The sequence below is a fragment of the Canis lupus genome, chromosome 35 (assembly GCF_048164855.1).
Source record: "Canis lupus baileyi chromosome 35, mCanLup2.hap1, whole genome shotgun sequence".
Classification (NCBI taxonomy): domain Eukaryota; kingdom Metazoa; phylum Chordata; class Mammalia; order Carnivora; family Canidae; genus Canis; species Canis lupus.
This window is the reverse complement of record NC_132872.1, coordinates 25,746,498-25,764,723: the sequence shown is the minus strand read 5'-3', so window position 1 is coordinate 25,764,723 and position 18,226 is coordinate 25,746,498. Positions and strand designations below refer to the sequence as shown.

The following is an 18,226-nucleotide window of genomic DNA, read 5'->3' as shown; positions in this document are numbered from 1 at the left end:
ACCACTCACCGTGACCTTCAGGTTAGTTATTGCTACTAAACCTCGGCTTTGTAAAATGGGGGTACTAACAATTCAGACACACAGGGTAAAAATTAAATGAGATATTGTATGAAAATATCTAGTATTGAGGGCCTTACCTATAATAATGTGCTCCATGAACACTCCTTGCTGGAGGCTACTATTACAGTCGTAAAAGCCCAGAAAGGCTTTTGCCCATCTTAGGTAGATAGAGGGCATCTGGCCACAACCTAAAGTAACAACAGTCCAGTGGAATGTCTTGTGAAAAGCATAAATCAGTGAGAAAGTAATTCTCACTCCTCCTCTCCACGATGACCTTCAGTAACTCTCTCAGGACCACCACCTGGACTTGACTTTTGCCACTGTCAGAGGCACGCCCACCCACCTGTGAACACTCAGAAACTTTGCGGTCTCACTCTGCTGGTCGGTGGGTGTCCTGACCTTGCAGCTCTCTCATACCCACATACTTTCTGTGAACTTGACGTCTCTCTTTTCTCCCCATCTATCAATCTGGTTCTGGCCTCATGGCTTTCCCTGCCCAGCCTAGACTTCACATCTGGCACTAACTACCTCTTCCTGGTACCTTTACTTCCTAGCCTTTGTGTCCTTCCTGACCATCTCCCTCCCAAACCCTCATTCCTGGATCATATGATCTGCCAAGGAGCTGAGCACTACTGGCGGGGGGGGGGGGGGGGGGGGTCACAAACTCCAGGGGGATAGGTGTCATTAAAGTAATGGGTTCCAGGAGGATGCCTAAGTGGCTCAGCAGTTGAGTGTCTGCCTTTAGCTCAGGGTGTGATCCTGGGGTCCTGGGATCGGGTCCCACAACGGGCTCCCTGTGAAAAGCCTGCTTCTCCCTCTGCCTGTGTCTCTGCCTCTCTCTCCGGGTCTCTCATGAATAAATAAACAAAATCTTAAAAAAAAAAAAAAAAAAAAAAAAGTAATGGGTTCCAATCTCAAATGGGCACTCAATGCCACTCAGTTTCACCCTTATTCAGTGATTCTCAGATCAACATTAGAATCACCTAAGGGCTAAGTAAAGGTTCTGAGATTCCCCCCTCTCTATCTCCCTAGATTCTAATAAACACATCAGAAAAAGGATCTTAAACTTGGAAATTGGTTAAAAAAAAAAAAAAAAAAGGTGAGCAGCACATCTTTTCAATGTCACAAAAGCCAAAAGCTGCCCAAAGATTTATAGGACAAAACAGTTAGCTGGACTTGGTATTTATCACTGCTTAAAGGTCCCAGTTTGGGTTGCATGTTAACATACCGACTGTTGTCTAGTAGAGATGCAGATCACTTTTGTCCAGCTGAAAAGATAATCCCGAAGGTTACTGTTTATGACCCTACTGGCCTTAGCCATCTAATCTAGTGATCATATCCTATGATTATAAACACCACTTAGTATCTCAAATACTCTCTGGACAGGACTTAACATTAGTGGCTCCCTCATTAATGAATGAATTGAATAAAATCTTTGACATGTGTTCATTTTATATTTGCAAAGCAGGTATAGTTTTGCCTCTTTTGCAAATTATAACCTGTAAAATAGCTCCACGGTGGGTCCTAGGTTTTGCACTTTAACAAATCATAGAACGCTAACACTAACAGCAACAACAAAATACCACAGAAAATTCGTTCCATCTAGTGTCCCCCAACATCTACCATTTCCTTGCTCACTTTTCCTTTCTTTTACAGAGAAATTTCTTCTGTTCTCCATAATTGACATCTTACTTCTTTGCCTCCTGTTCTAAGTTTCAAAGCACTGCAATTCATCTTCCGGACTGTTAAAGGCTGGACTGCATCCCTTCCAAAAAGATATGTTTAAGTCCTAATTTCTGGTACCAATGAATGTAACTGTATTTGGAAACAGGGTCTTAGCAGACGTCATGAAGTTACAATGAGGTCATGCTGGATGAGGGTGGACCCTAATAAAAAGTGGTGTCCTTATAAAAAGGTGAAAATCTGGACACAGATACAGACACAGGAAGGCTGCTACATTATAGAGGCAGAGACTGGACTGATACAAAGGAACTCTAAAGATTAAAACGGCCGGAAGCTAGGAAGAGGCCAGGAAAGAGCCTCCCCTAGCATCTTCAGAGAGTATGGCCCTGCTGATAACCCAATTTCAAAATTCTAGCCTCCAGAACTATATGCCAACACGGTTCTGTTGTTTTAGGCCACCTAAATTTGTACTAATTTGCAATGGCAGCCCTACAAAACACAGACCTACCTCCCCAAGGAAACTCTTCACCCAAGTGGGTGGTTTCCAAGCTGCCGAACGTCAGTGGATACTTTTCCATCCTTATCATTTGTGACCATTCCAGATTATCTAGCATTGCTGACCCTTCCTTCCCTCCCATCTTTCTTCCTTCCGATTTTCCCTCCCTCCTTCTTAAAATTCTTCCCTGGCTCAGTTCTTTGAACTAATTGCAACTTCTCCAGCATCTTCATGGACTTATCTTAATACTGACTGCTGCTGCTGCTCAGGTCTTCCTCCATTCTGCGCATCTCCCTACTTAGTTTTCAGTTACCATGGAGTCTACAACCTTCTCCTCGTCCTCAAAGCTGTCACCTGCTTATGTATTAACCACCTCCACTCGTACAGATTCATTCAAGAAAAACTGACTACCCAAACAGGTTTGATCCCAGCCCCCAAACATTCTAGAAAAAGAGGGGACTTCGAGATTTAACAACAATAAGAGTAGTAGTAGATATCCTCGATTGACATGCCTAGTATTTAAATGCAGGTGCATCTGACTCCAAAGTCTCCATACTTTCAAAGTCCACCAAAGTATGAAACAGTAGAGACGAAGAAAGTGTTCAGGTTTTTCAGAGTAAACACAAGCCAAAACCAAAAAAGGAAAAAAAAAATCTGGCAGTTTAAATGATACTTGCAGGAGAATGGAGACTAGGCTGCAAGGAAATCCATATTTAATGAGTATTTGCTGCGCGCCACATACTAGGAAAACGCACAGCACGGATGGAGTCTACTCATGAGAACGGTCGTCACTCCAAAAAGCCTAGATGTTAGGTACCTGGAAAGCCAACAGCCCAGAAGAAAGATGTACATGAGCCAGTGGGTATTTTGAGCATGATTCCAGGTACAGAATAAGAAACACCATTCGAGTTTAAATTATACTAAAACATTAACAAAAAATTATACTATAACATGACTTACATTCCCTGACACAGCAGTGTCCTGGACAAGAGGAAGAGATGGTTTGGGGAAGAAAGGAAGGAGGCAGTTATACTGTGTGGGGATGCAAGCAGGGCCGGGGTTTGGTCTACACAGCTGGAGATTTGCTCAGTAGTCCTCACTGCGGTAGATCCAGTCCCACTGGCCACATGACTTTCTCCAATAGCCCTGAGCTACCCAGAATCAGAGAAGGCCGGGAGGACTGGCACGTAGCCACATATGGGATCTGACAAGGAGAAGGGCATCAAAGGCAGCAGGGACACGGGAGGCTGGGATGACAAAGTGAACCTCGAGAGAGACAAGTGGAACGGATGAAGGCAGAGGAACCTAAGGATGATGCCTGGCTAACACTTCAGGGACAAACTCCTGTCTGGCCCTCCATGGAAAGTCCTCCACGATCTTGTTCCCACTGGACTTTTCTGCCTTCATTTCTCATGAACTTTCCTCTGACACCAGATTGCTGAAACTACCTGAACATTCTCCAGGAATTGGAGCCGTCAAAGAAAGAGGAGGCAAGGCAACTACTAGAACCATGACTGGGGGACTCTGATAATGCCAGTGGCAGTCACTCAAATCAGAGTTTGAAAGACAGGGCCAAGAAGGGCACCCCATCTGCTGACACTGATTTAGGCTGCTGCTCTTCAAGATGACCAATCGGACAAGGTGGGCACGGCAGTGTTTTCTGAGAATAGCCATGGCTGTGTGCAGAGTTCTGGTGGAATTTCCACCTAGGGAGCAGAGTAGCCTACCTAGGTCCCAGACGGAGGGCAGCTGGGAGACCCTAGGCGGAATGTTAGGCCCTGAGCAAGGAGGTAGTCAGGTGCAAGAGCGGGCTCTCCTCCCATGAGCCCGAGAAGTGCAGGCTCTGACGCTAACGGAGCCTGGGGAGGAGATGCCCAGAGACCAACACCAAATCATGGGCCTGGGGCAGCAGGTTCACTCCAGAAATGCCTTCTTAATTCATGTGTTTTGAATGACAGACATCATGCTGCATATTAGAAACAAGAAAATGAGTAAAACTCTCTGCCAGGACTAATCTCTAATTTTCAGTGTGATTAATGAATGAATAGACATAACTGAAACGTCCCATCTGGAGATGAGTGTGTGGTGACAGTCAAAGAACTCCTCTCAGGGATAATACCCAAGAAGGGTTCTGAAGGGATATTAGGAGTTTACCAAGCAGGCAAGGAAAGGAAGAGGCCTTTCTAAGCCGAGAAAATAGCATGTGTAAGGAAGTCAGTATAGGGAACAAGGCAAAAAAACCATGAAATTATACTCTAGAGCAATAAAAAGTAGTTCAGTCTTACCCGTGAGCTACATATAAAAGGTGACAGATGCTGGCATGAGATTAGGTCAGAGAGGAAAGGAGAGACCATGCTGTGAAAAAATTACATGTATAATATGCAAAGGAGTTTGGATTATATCTTACAGGTGATCAAGAGGCTGCCAGCCACACTGCTTCAGAAAGGCAATACCCCAGTGCCCCAGAACCATGGCCAGCAGTAACCAACCTGTCAATATCCACCCGATTATTAGGCAGGAGCAAGGCCTGGGGCTCAGGAAGGAGGCAGGAAGCCAGGACCAGGAGCTTAGACTCTTGCAACAGGCTAGGCTTCCACACCCAGGCCTTCCTGACTCCCTGCTATTTTGATACTGTGATCTTTACTTCTCAAACGTCTGTCATCCTTGTGGCCTACAAACCTACAAATCCTTCAAAGCTCACTCAGTTAAAATAACTTTATAAAAAAGGGATCCCTGGGTGGCGCAGCGGTTTGGCGCCTGCCTTTGGCCCGGGGCACGATCCTGGAGACCCCGGATCGAATCCCACGTCGGGCTCCCGGTGCATGGAGCCTGCTTCTCCCTCTGCCTGTGTCTCTGCCTCTCTCTCTCTCTCTCTGTGACTATCATAAATAAATAAAAATTTAAAAAAAAATTAAAAAAAAAAAGGCTTCTACCTCCTTAGGCACCACAAGTGTTTCTTCCCTGCAAACCCACAGCAAAATGCAACCTCCCTTGAATTATATATGCAACTTAAAGATAATTATTTCCCCAACTACACGGTAGGTTCTCTGAAGACAAAATGTTTTACTCTTCTCTAAATGTCTCAGGACATACGTGCACACATGCTTGGAAGCTCATAGTTGGTACTACGTCATGCTGCAGGTTCTCAATGAAAGGATGATAAAGAGTACCAGCATCTTTTCCTTATCAACCAAGCAATTCAGTTTTGCCCCCAACTTGCATGCACCCAACTCAACAAAAGCCTTGCCCACTCTCAGAGGGCAGTTGAGGGAACCAGCATCTCCATAATTCAAGTGGCTAATCAACATTTTTCTTCCAGCTACATATCCTTCAGGGTGCAGGATGATTAGTAGGTAATGTTTTAGCAGGCATTTAATCCACATAATGATCTGGGAAATTTGCATTACATAGGTTTCTAAGCTAATATTTTGCACAGAAATATCTTCTTAAAAGACTCCACCCTAGATGAAGAATTCAATCAGATGGAGTAAAGAAAATACTGTAACAGCAATTCCAAACAATAGAGTAATTACTTCATAATGCCTTGTGATGAATTTTTACATTTTGAATATTTTTTTGCTGTATTTTTATGTATTCCTATGGGTGCTAAATTAGCCTACACAGTACACAATTAATTTCAACACAACACCCCTATGGAACATAACACGATTAAAATTACAACCATGTAAGATTATTATGTAGGAGTGTGAATATGGAATAGGAAGAAACATATGAATAGTAAGCTGATAGATTAGGGGGTAGAACTGTGGATAATGATCAAGTTTTTGGTCTTAAACAACTGTAATTATCTGTACAATATTTAATAAATAAAGTGGCAAGGCTGTGTAGTAAGGTTGTTACAAAGTAAACTGAATCCATGAACCGCACAAGAAAAACCACCAAGTTGTCTCACTTCGTCTTTCAACAATCACATTTCACTATCTCTACGAAGCTTTTCCTAAACCTGACAATTTTAGGTCATCATGCTACATCCTTCCAACGAATTAAGAAGCTCAAATAGAAGCTATTTGCATGCATTCCATTAATGCCCAACATTACTACCTGAGCTTTCCCATCCTAGGTTCATGGTTCATTTTGTTAAGTATAATCCTAAACTTAAAACCACTTCTATACACGTGTAGCCTTTCCTCATCATATATATCCTTATGATTTCTTCTTGGAAATTAATTCATTTGTCATTTTCATTGTAGCGCTGGTACTTTCACTTAACACCAATTTCACGATCTTAAGGTAGTTTTTTTTATTATTGGGTCTTCTAGAATGAAGCTCAGATGTTCAGACAGAGTTATTAACCATCTCCAGAGGGAATTAATGTTTCCTCTTTGCTTAAAGCATAGGGAAATCTACCTAAAATCAATGACTTACAATTCTACAATTGATTTTTCATTTGAGTTTTTAAAATGTGGATTTTAAACCTAATCATTAGCAAATATGGAATTTATGCTGTATTTCTAATTTTCACTCGGCAAAATTAATCAGAAATATAGCAGAAGAAGGATGTTCTGATTTTTACCTCTGAACAAAACTACATGTAAGAGGCCTTTTTTTTTTAAGATTTTATTTATTTATTCACAAAAGACACTGAGAGAGAGGCAGAGTCACAGGCAGAGGGACAAGTAGGCTCCATGCAGGGAGCCCGATGTGGGACTCCATCCCGGGACCCCAGGATCATGCCCCTGGGCCGAAGGCAGACGCTCAACCACAGAGCCACCCAGGAGTCCCAAGAGTCTAATGTTTTATTTTGCCAAGACAAGACAGTGGAAAATTCTAAATTAACCTAATGTCAATATTAGAAATAATTACAAATGACCATTGCTGAGGGAGATGTGCTCTTCATTTCTGACAATTTACAAATACTGTTGGAAAACTATTTACCTGCCTCACAACCAAATAAAGCCACTACATGACAGAAAACAATTTTTTCCCCACACATTAGTTCTGACATCACTGTGAAGTTGAATGATTAAGACTGAACTTGTTTCGTATATTTATGCAAACAAAAATCAGTACTTTCACAAATATTTCATATTAATAGACATAAACAGGTGGCTGAGCAGTTTAGCGCCACCTTCAGCCCAGGGCGTGATCCTGGAGACCCGGGATTGAGTCCCACGTCAGGCTCCCTGCATAGAGCCTGCTTCTCCCTCTGCCTGTGTCTCTCATGAATAAATAAATAAAATCTTAAAAGAAAAAAAAAAAGGAAATCGTAAAAAAAATTAATTCCCTGATATTTTACCACATTCCAATAATAATCTAACCTAGAAGGTAGCCAAACCCTCCAGGACACGAAGGAGGAAGCTGAGCTCCTGAGATGAGGGGACACAAATTTCTAGTCAAGATGTAAATCAGAGACACAGAATTATTCACAGTAGACTCTGAACTTCCTATTAAATACATTTATTACAGTAGCAAATATGCAATCATCATAATAAATTTGACCAAATTAAGTCTTTGGGACGTGTTACAGGAAAAAAAAAAATGCTTTCAACAGCAAAAATATTCTGAAGATGAACTCAACTCAAACTTAGAACTTAAAAATACAAAAACGTAAGCTATATCTAAAACACCATCACAGAAAATTAAATGTGCAGAGACACAATCTATTTACAAATAAATGAAATAATATTGGTTAAAATACATCCCTGCTATGAAAGGTTGACAAATTTTCAGACCAATGATAAATTTTATTCTGAGCCAAATAAAAAGAAAAATCACTCTGACAGCAGAAAACCCGCTCAGGAATAGGTATGTAGAGCATTACAGCTGATCCCTGAACAACTCAGGGGTTAAGGGTACTGACCTCCCTGTGTGTAGTCAAAAATCCGTCTGTAACTTCGGACTCCCTCAAAACTTTGTTCGCAGCTTACTGGTGACCAGAAGCCTGATCAGCCTTACAGATTACATAAACAGCCTATTAACATGTATTCTGTATGTTACCGGTATTATATACTGTATTCTTATAAAATAATACCTTCCTTATTCTTAATTGTTAAAATACTTCTGGGCTATGCAGTTCCTCTGCAACTTTTTTCAAACTGTTGTAAGCCTTCCCCAAAGCTTCCAATATATTTATTGGGGAAAAAAAACTGGCGCATACAAATGGATCTGTGCAGTTGAAACCTGTGTGGTTCCAGGGTAAACGACAATTGGAATGAGAGTGAACACCTTCTGCTACTTCAAAACGATGTCTGAGAGATTTTTAAAAATTCCTGAAGCACAGTTCTTCCTCAACATATACACTGAACGCATTTCTACCGAGACTAAAGAAAGAAAAATCTAAGCATCGCAAAACATTTTTTCACAGCTTACATTTTGATTCTTTGTTAACTGCAGAAAATTGGGAAAAGCATACAAAAATTACCCACAACTCTACCACCAAAAGACAACTATTATTTTATTACTTCTCTTCAGTCTTCTTCCTAAGATTTCTTATAATAGTAAAAACTCAAGTTTGTCACCTAACACTACAATATGTCGACAATCCCATTATTAAAAATTCTATAGGTGTTTTAAAACACTGCTTCTCATTTTGAAATTAGACTTCTTCTCAGTTTATGTGAGAGAATACCAAGTGCACCCCAAAGCATGTGTCAGATTAATTAAGACTGGTCTAAAAGCAATTCCACTACAGTCTGCATCAGGGTCTTTTGGGTAAAAAACAGAATTTTTAAAAATTAGAAAATAGAAATTTCACACAATTCCTGCGTGTCCAGTGATATCCACCTAACTGGTTCTTATTTATCAGCTTAATAAACTCAAAATTAATAACAATAATCACAGCTATATTATGCTTTTCCATTTGCAACACTCCTATGTACTATCATTTCACTTTTGTTAGGCTACAAAATAGATACGTATTCTCATATCACTGATAGACAAAGAAATGAAATGACTTCACAAAATTTACCCAATCAACTAAGAAGAACTAGAAATCAGAGGTCTTTTAAATTACCACCATGATTTCTATTTGTGTTAATCTACACAATTTATATAAGACATCACTGTGAAAGAGGACCATGTATTCGTTAAAATGCTGTGCTACAAAATGAAATTACACCTGGAAAGAAAATGAGGTAATAATATTTGCATGTTAATTAGGCCAAGTTCAGGAAATTCTAAAAAGATTTTTTTAAAAACATGATAGAAACACTCTCACCCTAGAAATAAGCAAAACTGAATATTCTGCTTAGGTAGCTACATTCCTTTCTGTATCAAGGAATAGATTATTCTGTTTATGTAGTTACATTCCTTTCTGTACTTTATATTTTTTGTGTCTCAGTTCCTTTCTGTTTGAAATGGGATAAGGCGATTTATCTCAGGTGGGTATGGTAAGGATTAAGTGTCTTAATACAGAGAAACCACTTAGCATTGTGCCCGCCTGCCACAAAGTTAAGTCCCAATTAGCGCTGGTCGTATATAAGCCTTCCTGGTTTTTTTTTTTTTTTTTTTTCCTCCTCCTACTAGAAGGAAATTATAAGCATACACTCGAAAACTTCAGTTGGGGGTAAGGATTCAACATTTTAATTTAGTAAATGCTGCTGTTTAAGAATTTATTTAAGAAGACGATCTAACTAAAAACCTGAACGCTAAGCCTCTACATTTTAAGTTAGACATGTAGGAATGTGCCTAGAACAAAAAGAAGTCAGTTTGCAAAATATATTTCTCTTTATTGTTAGATTATACTTCCACATGCCTGTCAAAGTTTCAGCATCTTCATAATGACAGGCTTATGGCCATGATTCCACACTTTACTGAAAACCATTCGAGAGCAACATTTAAGCTGGACTTAAACATGGAGATCAACTTAAAAATCTTCCCAGCAATAAGTAACAAACCAAGCCATATCCTTCTCACTGCAGTAAAAACGGAAATGCAATGGAAAAATGTGTTCAATAACTGATGCCAAACTGATTAAAACATTGCGGTTCGCTGCCTGAAAATAGTACTAAAGGGTGGGGGGGGGGTAGGAATGGGCCCTGCATTCTCTTTCCATTATGATCATTATTCAATAAGTTTTGCTCGATTCTGAAATAGGTATTTCAAGGTCTGTAGGGGAAAGAAAGTTTTGTCACTTTCTGAAAGGGCTCCTTACCCTTGTAACTCGGAGTGCTCCATCTGGGAGCACAGCTCGTAGGCGGGGCACCCAGGCCGCCCAGCCCACCAGGGGTCACAGAAGGGGCCTTGAACCGCAAGGCCCGAGCCCAAGGCTCAAAGCTACCCACAGTCAGGGCCATTCGCGTGTGAACCTGAGCATTTCCACGAAAGAGAAGTGTCGCCAGTTGCCTTCAATTAGTTTAAGACGCTCTTTAATTATCTTGCCCTCCTGGGCTCTCCATCATCTTAGCCTAACTTTCGGGAATCACGCCTCCAAAACTTCTCTTTTTCCTCCCAAAGGTTCCCCCGAGAAGAATCCACTACCAAGAGGGAGGCCTTCCTAGCCGGGTCTCGCTTCTCTCTTTTCAGGAAAGCCAGAGGCTTTGTCAAAAAGTAAAGGCGCGCCAGGTGTGGGGGGGGGGGGGGCACAGGCAGAGCCCACCTTTGCAGCTGAAGCCCGCGAGGGGAGGGTCCGGCCGGGTGCCGCCCGGTCCCGCGAGGTCCCACCGGGTCCCAGGCACCCCCCCCCCCCCGTGCATCTGCACCTCCGGCTCACGTCCCGGGGCCCCGCACCCTCCCGGGCCCCGCTCACCTTGCTGGGCTCCGGCGTCCTCGAGGAGCAGGACCAGGATAAGGAGCAGCAGGAGGGACAGAGGCATGGGGGAGGAGGAGGAGGAGGGGGAGGAGGAGGAGGAGGAGAGGGAGGAGGAGGAGGAGGAGGAGGAGGAGGGGGAGGAGGAGCAGCCGCCGCCGCGGGGAGGGAGAGGGCGGGAGAGGGGGAGCGCGGCCCGGGCGGGGGCGGGGGCGGGGGCGGCGGCCGCGGCCCGCAGTCGCGGAGCGGGAGGGCTGAGCCCGGCTCTCAGCGGCGCCCCGCTCCCCATCGCGGCGGCCGGCGGTCCGCCTGCATAGTGCGGGCGCCCGGGGCGAGGCGGCGGCGGCGGCGGCGGCGGCGGCGGCGGGAGAGCGAGCGGCGGCCGCGCTGAGCCCCGCGCCGGGACCCCGTCCGCCCCGCGCGCCGCTCTCGCCGCTCTCGCCGCTCTCGCCGCCCGCTCAGGTCCTGCCCTCGCTCCCCCTCCCCGAGACCCCAGAGCGGGGCGCGGCGGGAGAGCGAAGGGAGCGGGGCGCTGGAGCCGCGGCGGGCGGCTGCGCGGGAGCCGGGCTCGCGCCTCCCGCCCCGCGGTCCTCCGCCGGCCCGGCTCGCGGCACACGCCCGGGCTCCGAGGGGCTGGCTGGCAGGCCGGCCGCCCGCTCCCTCGCGCTCCCTCCGGCGCGCACTGGCCACGCCCCCGGCCCGCCGCGGCCAATCGGCGTCCGGCTCCGGCGCGTCTCCCTCCGCGCCCTCCAATCGGCGCGCTCCGTCCGCGGGCGGCCCGTTAGCTCCCCGGCCCTCTCCCGGGGCTGGGCCGCCCCCCGTCGCTCGGCTCCAATCGCCTGCAGCCCACGGAGGCGTCGCCCCGCCCCCGCCCGGGCCCCGCCCCCGGCCCCGCCCCCGGCCCCGCCCCCCCGCCCGGCCCGGCGCGCGCGCCGCTCATTGTTGGGCCCGCAGCCCGAGCCGCTCCGGCCGCCGCGGCCGCCCGCCCTCGCCGGGCCTTCCGGGCTGCCCCGCCCGCCTCGCTCCTCCCCGCCGCGCATCAGGCCACCGCGAGGGGTGGGCGCCCAGGCTCCTGGAGGCTCGTCGCTGGGGCCTGCGTCTGAGAAACCTTTTACAGAAAAAAAAAAAAAAAAAAAAAAAAAAGCAGAGCGTGTGTGGCGTTTGTTTTTTTTTTGTTTGTTTTTAAATGAAAACTACAGCCGATTGCTGCAGCAACTCCGAGTTGAAATTTTTAAAAAAATACAGGGTTCAATTCAAAAAAATATGTATTTCTTTTTTCCTATGCCTTCCACTATTTTACTCTACTGGGAGCAGGACAAAAAAAACAAAACCACATATAGCACGATCCATGCCCCCACAGCAGTTTAAACCTAACATCCCAGCATTCGTTCAGCCATTCTTCCAAGAGGTGTTGAGCACCTGCTATGCGCTTGCAAGCCCTATGCTGACACTTGTGGGATTAACAGCCCTAATACAGAAATCCTCCAGGATCTAGTGTTGGTAGAGAGGGAAATACATCGTGAAAGTCAGGATGCAACAAATGCTCGTGAGAGATGGAAACTGTGGGTAAATGCAAGGACAAGGACAACTGGTTTGGTGGGGGAGGGAAATCCTCAGGACGAGGCAGCGATTGGTTTTATTTTATTTTTTTAAGATTTTATGTATTTATTAGAGAGAGAGGCAGAGACACAGGCAGAGGGAGAAGCAGGCCTCACCCAGGGAGCCCGATGCGGGACTCGATTCCGGGACCCCAGGATCAGGCCCTGGGCTGCAGGCGGCGCTAAACCGTTGGCCCACCGGGGCTGCCCCAGCGATTGGTTTTAGGAGAAAGGTGCCATCCAAAATGTTTTTAACATGGGCCCCTAAGAAGAGGATGGTGTCATCCACAAATACAGAAAACTGGAAAGGTGGATTGGGTTGTGCAGGCAAGTGAAGTAATTTCGGACGTACTGAATTTGAGAGGCTCACTCAGCTGCTAGTATTTGAAACAGGTGGACATTTTGGTCCAAAGTTTAGGTTGAGGAGTACCTTGAAGTCATGGGTGAGAGTAATAAACGGATGTGATACTCAAAACCATGGAAGGGACTAGTACCTTCAAATGAAAAGCTAAGAATTGGAAAGGACTCTGGAGGTCATTCTGTTCAACTCCACTATAAAGCCCTCATGCATTCAACTCTTCTACCAAGTTTATCCAATAAGCAATTTTGGAATGTCTGTTGGACCCTACTGTGGTATGGGACTCATGTAGGCACTGGATATAAATTTCAGTAGGAGGAGCCTACATTTTGTGGAGGAAGTGAACAAAATCATTGCTGTCAGCATCAGTTTGGAAGTTAGACTCGTGCCACGATACCACAGTAGAAGGAGGTCAAGAAACCCTTTATGGTGACTATGAAACTCCAGCTGAGCCTTAAATAAAAAGACAAAGTGAGGAAGGTGTTCTGAAGCTCCAGGCAGGCACCGCAGTCTATCGTGAGGGAGTGGAATGGGGTCAACTACTGCTGATTTGACAGGAGGAACTGAAAACTAGTCTGGAAAAGTTAGTAGGGGCAAGATCTAAGACAGGCCAAGGAGTTGGAATTTTATTTTGCGAACGCTGTGAAAGAGCAAAAGGGTTCTAAGAAAGAGTGACATTTTCAAGTTTTTATTTTATTTTATTTTTTTTTAAAGATTTTATTTATTTATTCATTCATGATAGTCACACACAGAGAGAGAGAGAGAGAGAGAGAGAGGCAGAGACACAGGCAGAGGGAGAAGCAGGCTCCATGCAGGGAGCCCAACGTGGGATTCGATCCCAGGTCTCCAGGATTGTGCCCTGGGCCAAAGGCAGGAGTCAAACCGCTGCACCACCCAGGGATCCCAAGTTTTTATTTTAAAAAGCTCAACCAGGCAGGAATAGAATGGAGTGAGAGCCAGACGAGAAGCCAGGAAGAGCTCATCTGACTAGTCCAGTGATTTGTATAATCAAAGGCGGTGACAGGGAATCTGAACTGCAGTGGCAGTGGGCTTGGATAAGGGACACTGACATGAAGGATATTCATGAACGTAGAGACCGATAGATGTGGGGAGTAAGGAAGAGTCAAGGAAGATGCTCAGGTTTCTAGGTAGAAAGCATTGCCTTTCACACAGCAAAGGAATATTGATAAGGGGAACTGGTTGGATGTGGAAGGAGAAGATAAGATCATGGGCTCAGTATTGGACACATGAAACAGGATGTGCTAATGTGGCCAAGCAGTCAGTCACATACTAAGACTTGCAGCAATAGTCTCGCTGAGACAACCCATCTTGTTTGTTGGACAGTCTCTTTCCAAGGGCACTGAATGATGGATGACCTTGCCACAGAAGTGGGGGCAGAGCAAGGTATTGTGAATCTCAGGCTGGCATTCTGTTGGAACTGCATCAGAGGCAGAGGATTCACCTGTGAACTCTCAGCGTTCCAGAAGCCTTGTTGAAACGGGCAAAACCTGGGCTATCGTCCCCTCAACTCCTCTTTGCCAACACAGCATGGAAAGATGCCAACTCTACACAACTAAAGTAAGAGGTAAGAGTACTTACATGTTTTTCATCCCTGTTTTTACTGACTGGTATTTTAAAGGGTTATTGAAAGTGGAGAATAGAATAGTGAAGAGGTTCTGAATGAGGTTGGTGGCAGGAAAGGGATGAAGGAGGAAGGGACAAATTGGGATTATATTTAAAGAGGTGAAATAAAAAGTTCTTGGTGACTGATACTCTATGACAATTTCCATATTTCTGTGCTTCGGCTTCCTGGGTTTTGCTTTGGCACTGTAGCATATGGAACTCTGGCTAGAGAATACTTCTGGAGGCCCTAGTGCTATATATATATAGGGGAATTATAGGTATAACACGGGTGTGGGAGATGGTTGTGCTATTTCTGTCCTGATTGTCTCTTCACTTCTGAGCATTGTCACTCTACTGAGTTGCAAAAACAATGGCAAGATTGCTCTGTGATGACAAAATCTCCTCGTGGGACCACACGCCAATGTCATATAACAGGCATTCACTTCTAGGACAATGCCTGGAGAGAGTGGAATTAGAGTTTACAGTACCTTTCTCACCCCTTGCATGCTGCTTTAGTCAACGTGGTCATCTTTCTTACCTCTGGGACTTGGGTATGTTTGGGGGTTAACATCTGCTGAGGCCATAGGAACCCTACTTGTCCAGGATCATTTTACCCACATGTCTCAGATGGCTGAGCTAGGTAGGATCTGGGGATTCTAATCAGGACCCAAAGTGGATAGAAATGGAGGAGGCCATCATGATAACAGAGGTTCCCAGAAGCTGGAGTGCTTCCACAAGGCAAGCCCAGGTTCCAGCTCTTTCCTACCAAGTTTCAAACAGTTTTAGAGCTTCCCTTGGGGACAAGCCAAACAGAGAAAACACAAACTGAACAGGGTCTTCATTGCACACCCATTTACTGACATGTGCTAGGACTTGTGGCAGCCATGGTCATCTCCATTCATCGGTAAATGAACTGATGTGTTGGATGAAGGCTCTGGGGAAGACTAGAGCTTCAGGAAAAGAACATATGGCATTATATATGAAACACCAGGAAGTTAAAACACGTATTGTTTGAATATATTTATGTTTGTTTGCTCCATGTTAAGGAATTAAAAAAACAAACAGATGGGGTCTTAACTGAAATTTTAATTCACCAGAACTTGTTCTCCTTTTTGGTTTCTCTCTCGTCTTTCCCTTTTTTCTTCCTTCCTTCCTTCCTTCCTTCCTTCCTTCCTTCCTTCCTTCCTCCCTCCCTCCTTCTTTCTTTCCTTCCTTCCTTCCTTCCTTCCCTTAATCAATAGTGAGGGTAGGAATACAGAAAATGCAATTGCTCTATAGAGTAAATGAAAATATGGAAAGAACGGTTATAGCCTGTTATTTCTGCTTCCAAATGAATCCCAGCTCTGCCAGTGCTAAGGAAATGAGAATGGAGGGAAAGAACCCAGGGGCTGGTGCCTTTGCTTCTGTTCGTACAGAAACATCTGTGTTTTGATGGTGTGATACAGTAAGAATCATTGGCACCATCATTGCTATTAAATGTCTGTTAGGCATTAATAAAGCAGAAGAGATTCATTTAATATGGCATTTATACTGGAAACCTTGGGATGGTGGTATGTAATGAATCACTGGTGGGCTTTATCAGTGAGTGTGTATTTTTGGCAGGATACCAGAAAGAGGGAACAAACGAGAATTTACTTTTGTGATCTTCCAATGGGATAGGAGAGGGAGAAGAATGTGGCAGTTCTGGGGAAATATTTGAAACTTCAAAGACCAGAGCCCTCAGATCTGGTTATTGTTCTCACAGGAGCGTTTTCTTTGTCCTGTTGACTGTTTGGACAAATGTTTGCAACCAAGATTGTTGCTAAAAGTCTGAATTCTGCTGAGGAGACATTCTTCCTTTTTGTCAACAGAAGTGGTTTGGATACATTTTTTTTCTTCATCTTGTAGCTTCTTTCAGTTACTCCTTTCATTCAAATCTAACTCTCAGGTTTATTATTCATATTTTCTTAGCATTTATAAACTATTTAGGTAGCACAGCAAATTTAAGACCAAAGTGTTAGAAACTTAATTTTTAATTTGTTTTAGGAGATATTTAATTTCTGCTAGTGGATAATGGTTAAATACTTTTTTCTTGGCATATTTCAGCAACACGCCAGACCTTGATCATATGCCATTTGCCTTTTTTCTCCACTACAGCCATCTCCCTCTTTCTCTTTCTACTCCTCACCCCCACCAACACCCTTTGGTTTTTCTAGTAACATAAAAACTCACTGTCTTGTGGATCAGAACAAGAAGGCTTCAGGCTGGTATTTTATCTCTGAGGGAGGCTGCCAAAGAGTTTAGTAAAATCATGTGAAAACTGCCCTCTATAACATCAACCTCATACCTAGAAATGAAATAATTTTTCATGAATGGTAACAGAGAAGTAAAAAAATGAAGAGGGAACATACCAGAGTATCTAAGATAATAAGATTTAGGTGTGCAGTAACTGCGTGCCTCCCCTGCTATACGCCTGGATTCTTTCCTGTGGGACCTTTGCTGGCAACACAGTTGAAAATTAAATACACAGAGCTGAAATGCTGTTTGGCTTCTGAAAAATTGAGTTGTTTCATGAGATCATGGAAACCGCTCTGGACCAGACTCTTGTATCCAACTTCCATTTAAAAGCACTCTATGGCCTCCAGCAAGGCTCCTAACCCCTCTAGGCCTCTATTGCCTTATTTATGGACCTTATGATGGGTTCAAAGTTTGACAAGTTTTCCAAATTCTCATTTTCCACCGCTTGCTTTCATCTCACCGCCAAATTCTAGGTCCTGGATTCCACAACAGCTACCTAATGTAGGAGGGAGAGGAAACAGCAGCTGATGACTACACAATTCTCCTCTAGGAGAACATTGTCTGTGCTGACCCGGAGAGCAAGGGTGCACTTAGTTTGGAAAATAACCCTCATGGCCCCTAACCCTGGCCCAGCAATGCCTTCGTGAACTGGGGCTAGATGAAGAGCCCCAGGGCTGTTCAGTGAAAGAAGCAAATAGGACCTTGGAGTGGGGAGGGTAACCTCGTCAGGGAGGAGATGAGGGAGATCAGAGGACCTAAAGCAGGCCATGACGTGGCTGGAAGCTGGAGCTCAGGAGAAGTGAAAAAACAGTGAAAATTTCCCAGTGGTTAGAGTGCAAAGATGCTTTGAAAGATAGAGATATCTAATTTAAAAAAAATGCTTTAGTTGTTTGCTGTATGTGCTATATTGTAACACCCCACCCCACCCCTTACCTAGGCTTTTCCCCAAACTCTCCCTCCAATTTACCACAGTTTAAGCCTTGACTGGATGAAACTCTGGGAAGGAGGGTCTTACGAGTAAAGGGAGAACGGTCAGGTTGATGTCCATCTCATTGATTCTTCATGGAAAAGGGCAGTGCCCTCGGGAAGTGAAATGAAAGCAGAGAGAAAAAGATCAGAAGTAGCAGGAGATTCCTAGAACCAGTGGGTTTTGAGAAGCTTAAACCCCTGCGCTGCCTGCCATCCTTTTGGCAAAAGGCTTTCATCCCTAGGTAAGTCGGGATATTTGAACAATTTTGTGGTTTTGCTGTTTGCTTTTAAGTTTTTATTTAAATTCCAGTTAGTTAACATGCAATGCAATATTGGTTTCAGGTGCAGGATTGAGTGATTCAATGCTTGCATACATCACCTGGTGCCCATCACAGCAAGTGCCTCTTTAATCCCCATCACCTATTTCACCCAACCCCCCACCTTGAACAATTTTT

General features: G+C 44.6%; 1 protein-coding gene across 2 annotated transcripts in view; it reads right to left on the bottom strand.

The window, feature by feature from the left end:
* Nucleotides 1-11,136, bottom strand: part of DCBLD2 (discoidin, CUB and LCCL domain containing 2) — an 80,344-nt gene extending 69,208 nt beyond the window's left edge. The window contains exon 1 of one of the 2 annotated variants that reach the window (XM_072811691.1): nucleotides 10,947-11,136. In XM_072811691.1, coding sequence (XP_072667792.1) covers nucleotides 10,947-11,013 — 67 coding nt within the window. In that variant the 5' untranslated portion in view covers nucleotides 11,014-11,136. The remainder of the gene's footprint in view (nucleotides 1-10,946) is intronic. The other variant, XM_072811689.1, reaches the window with a different exon arrangement.
* Between the last annotated feature and the right edge of the window lie 7,090 nt (nucleotides 11,137-18,226).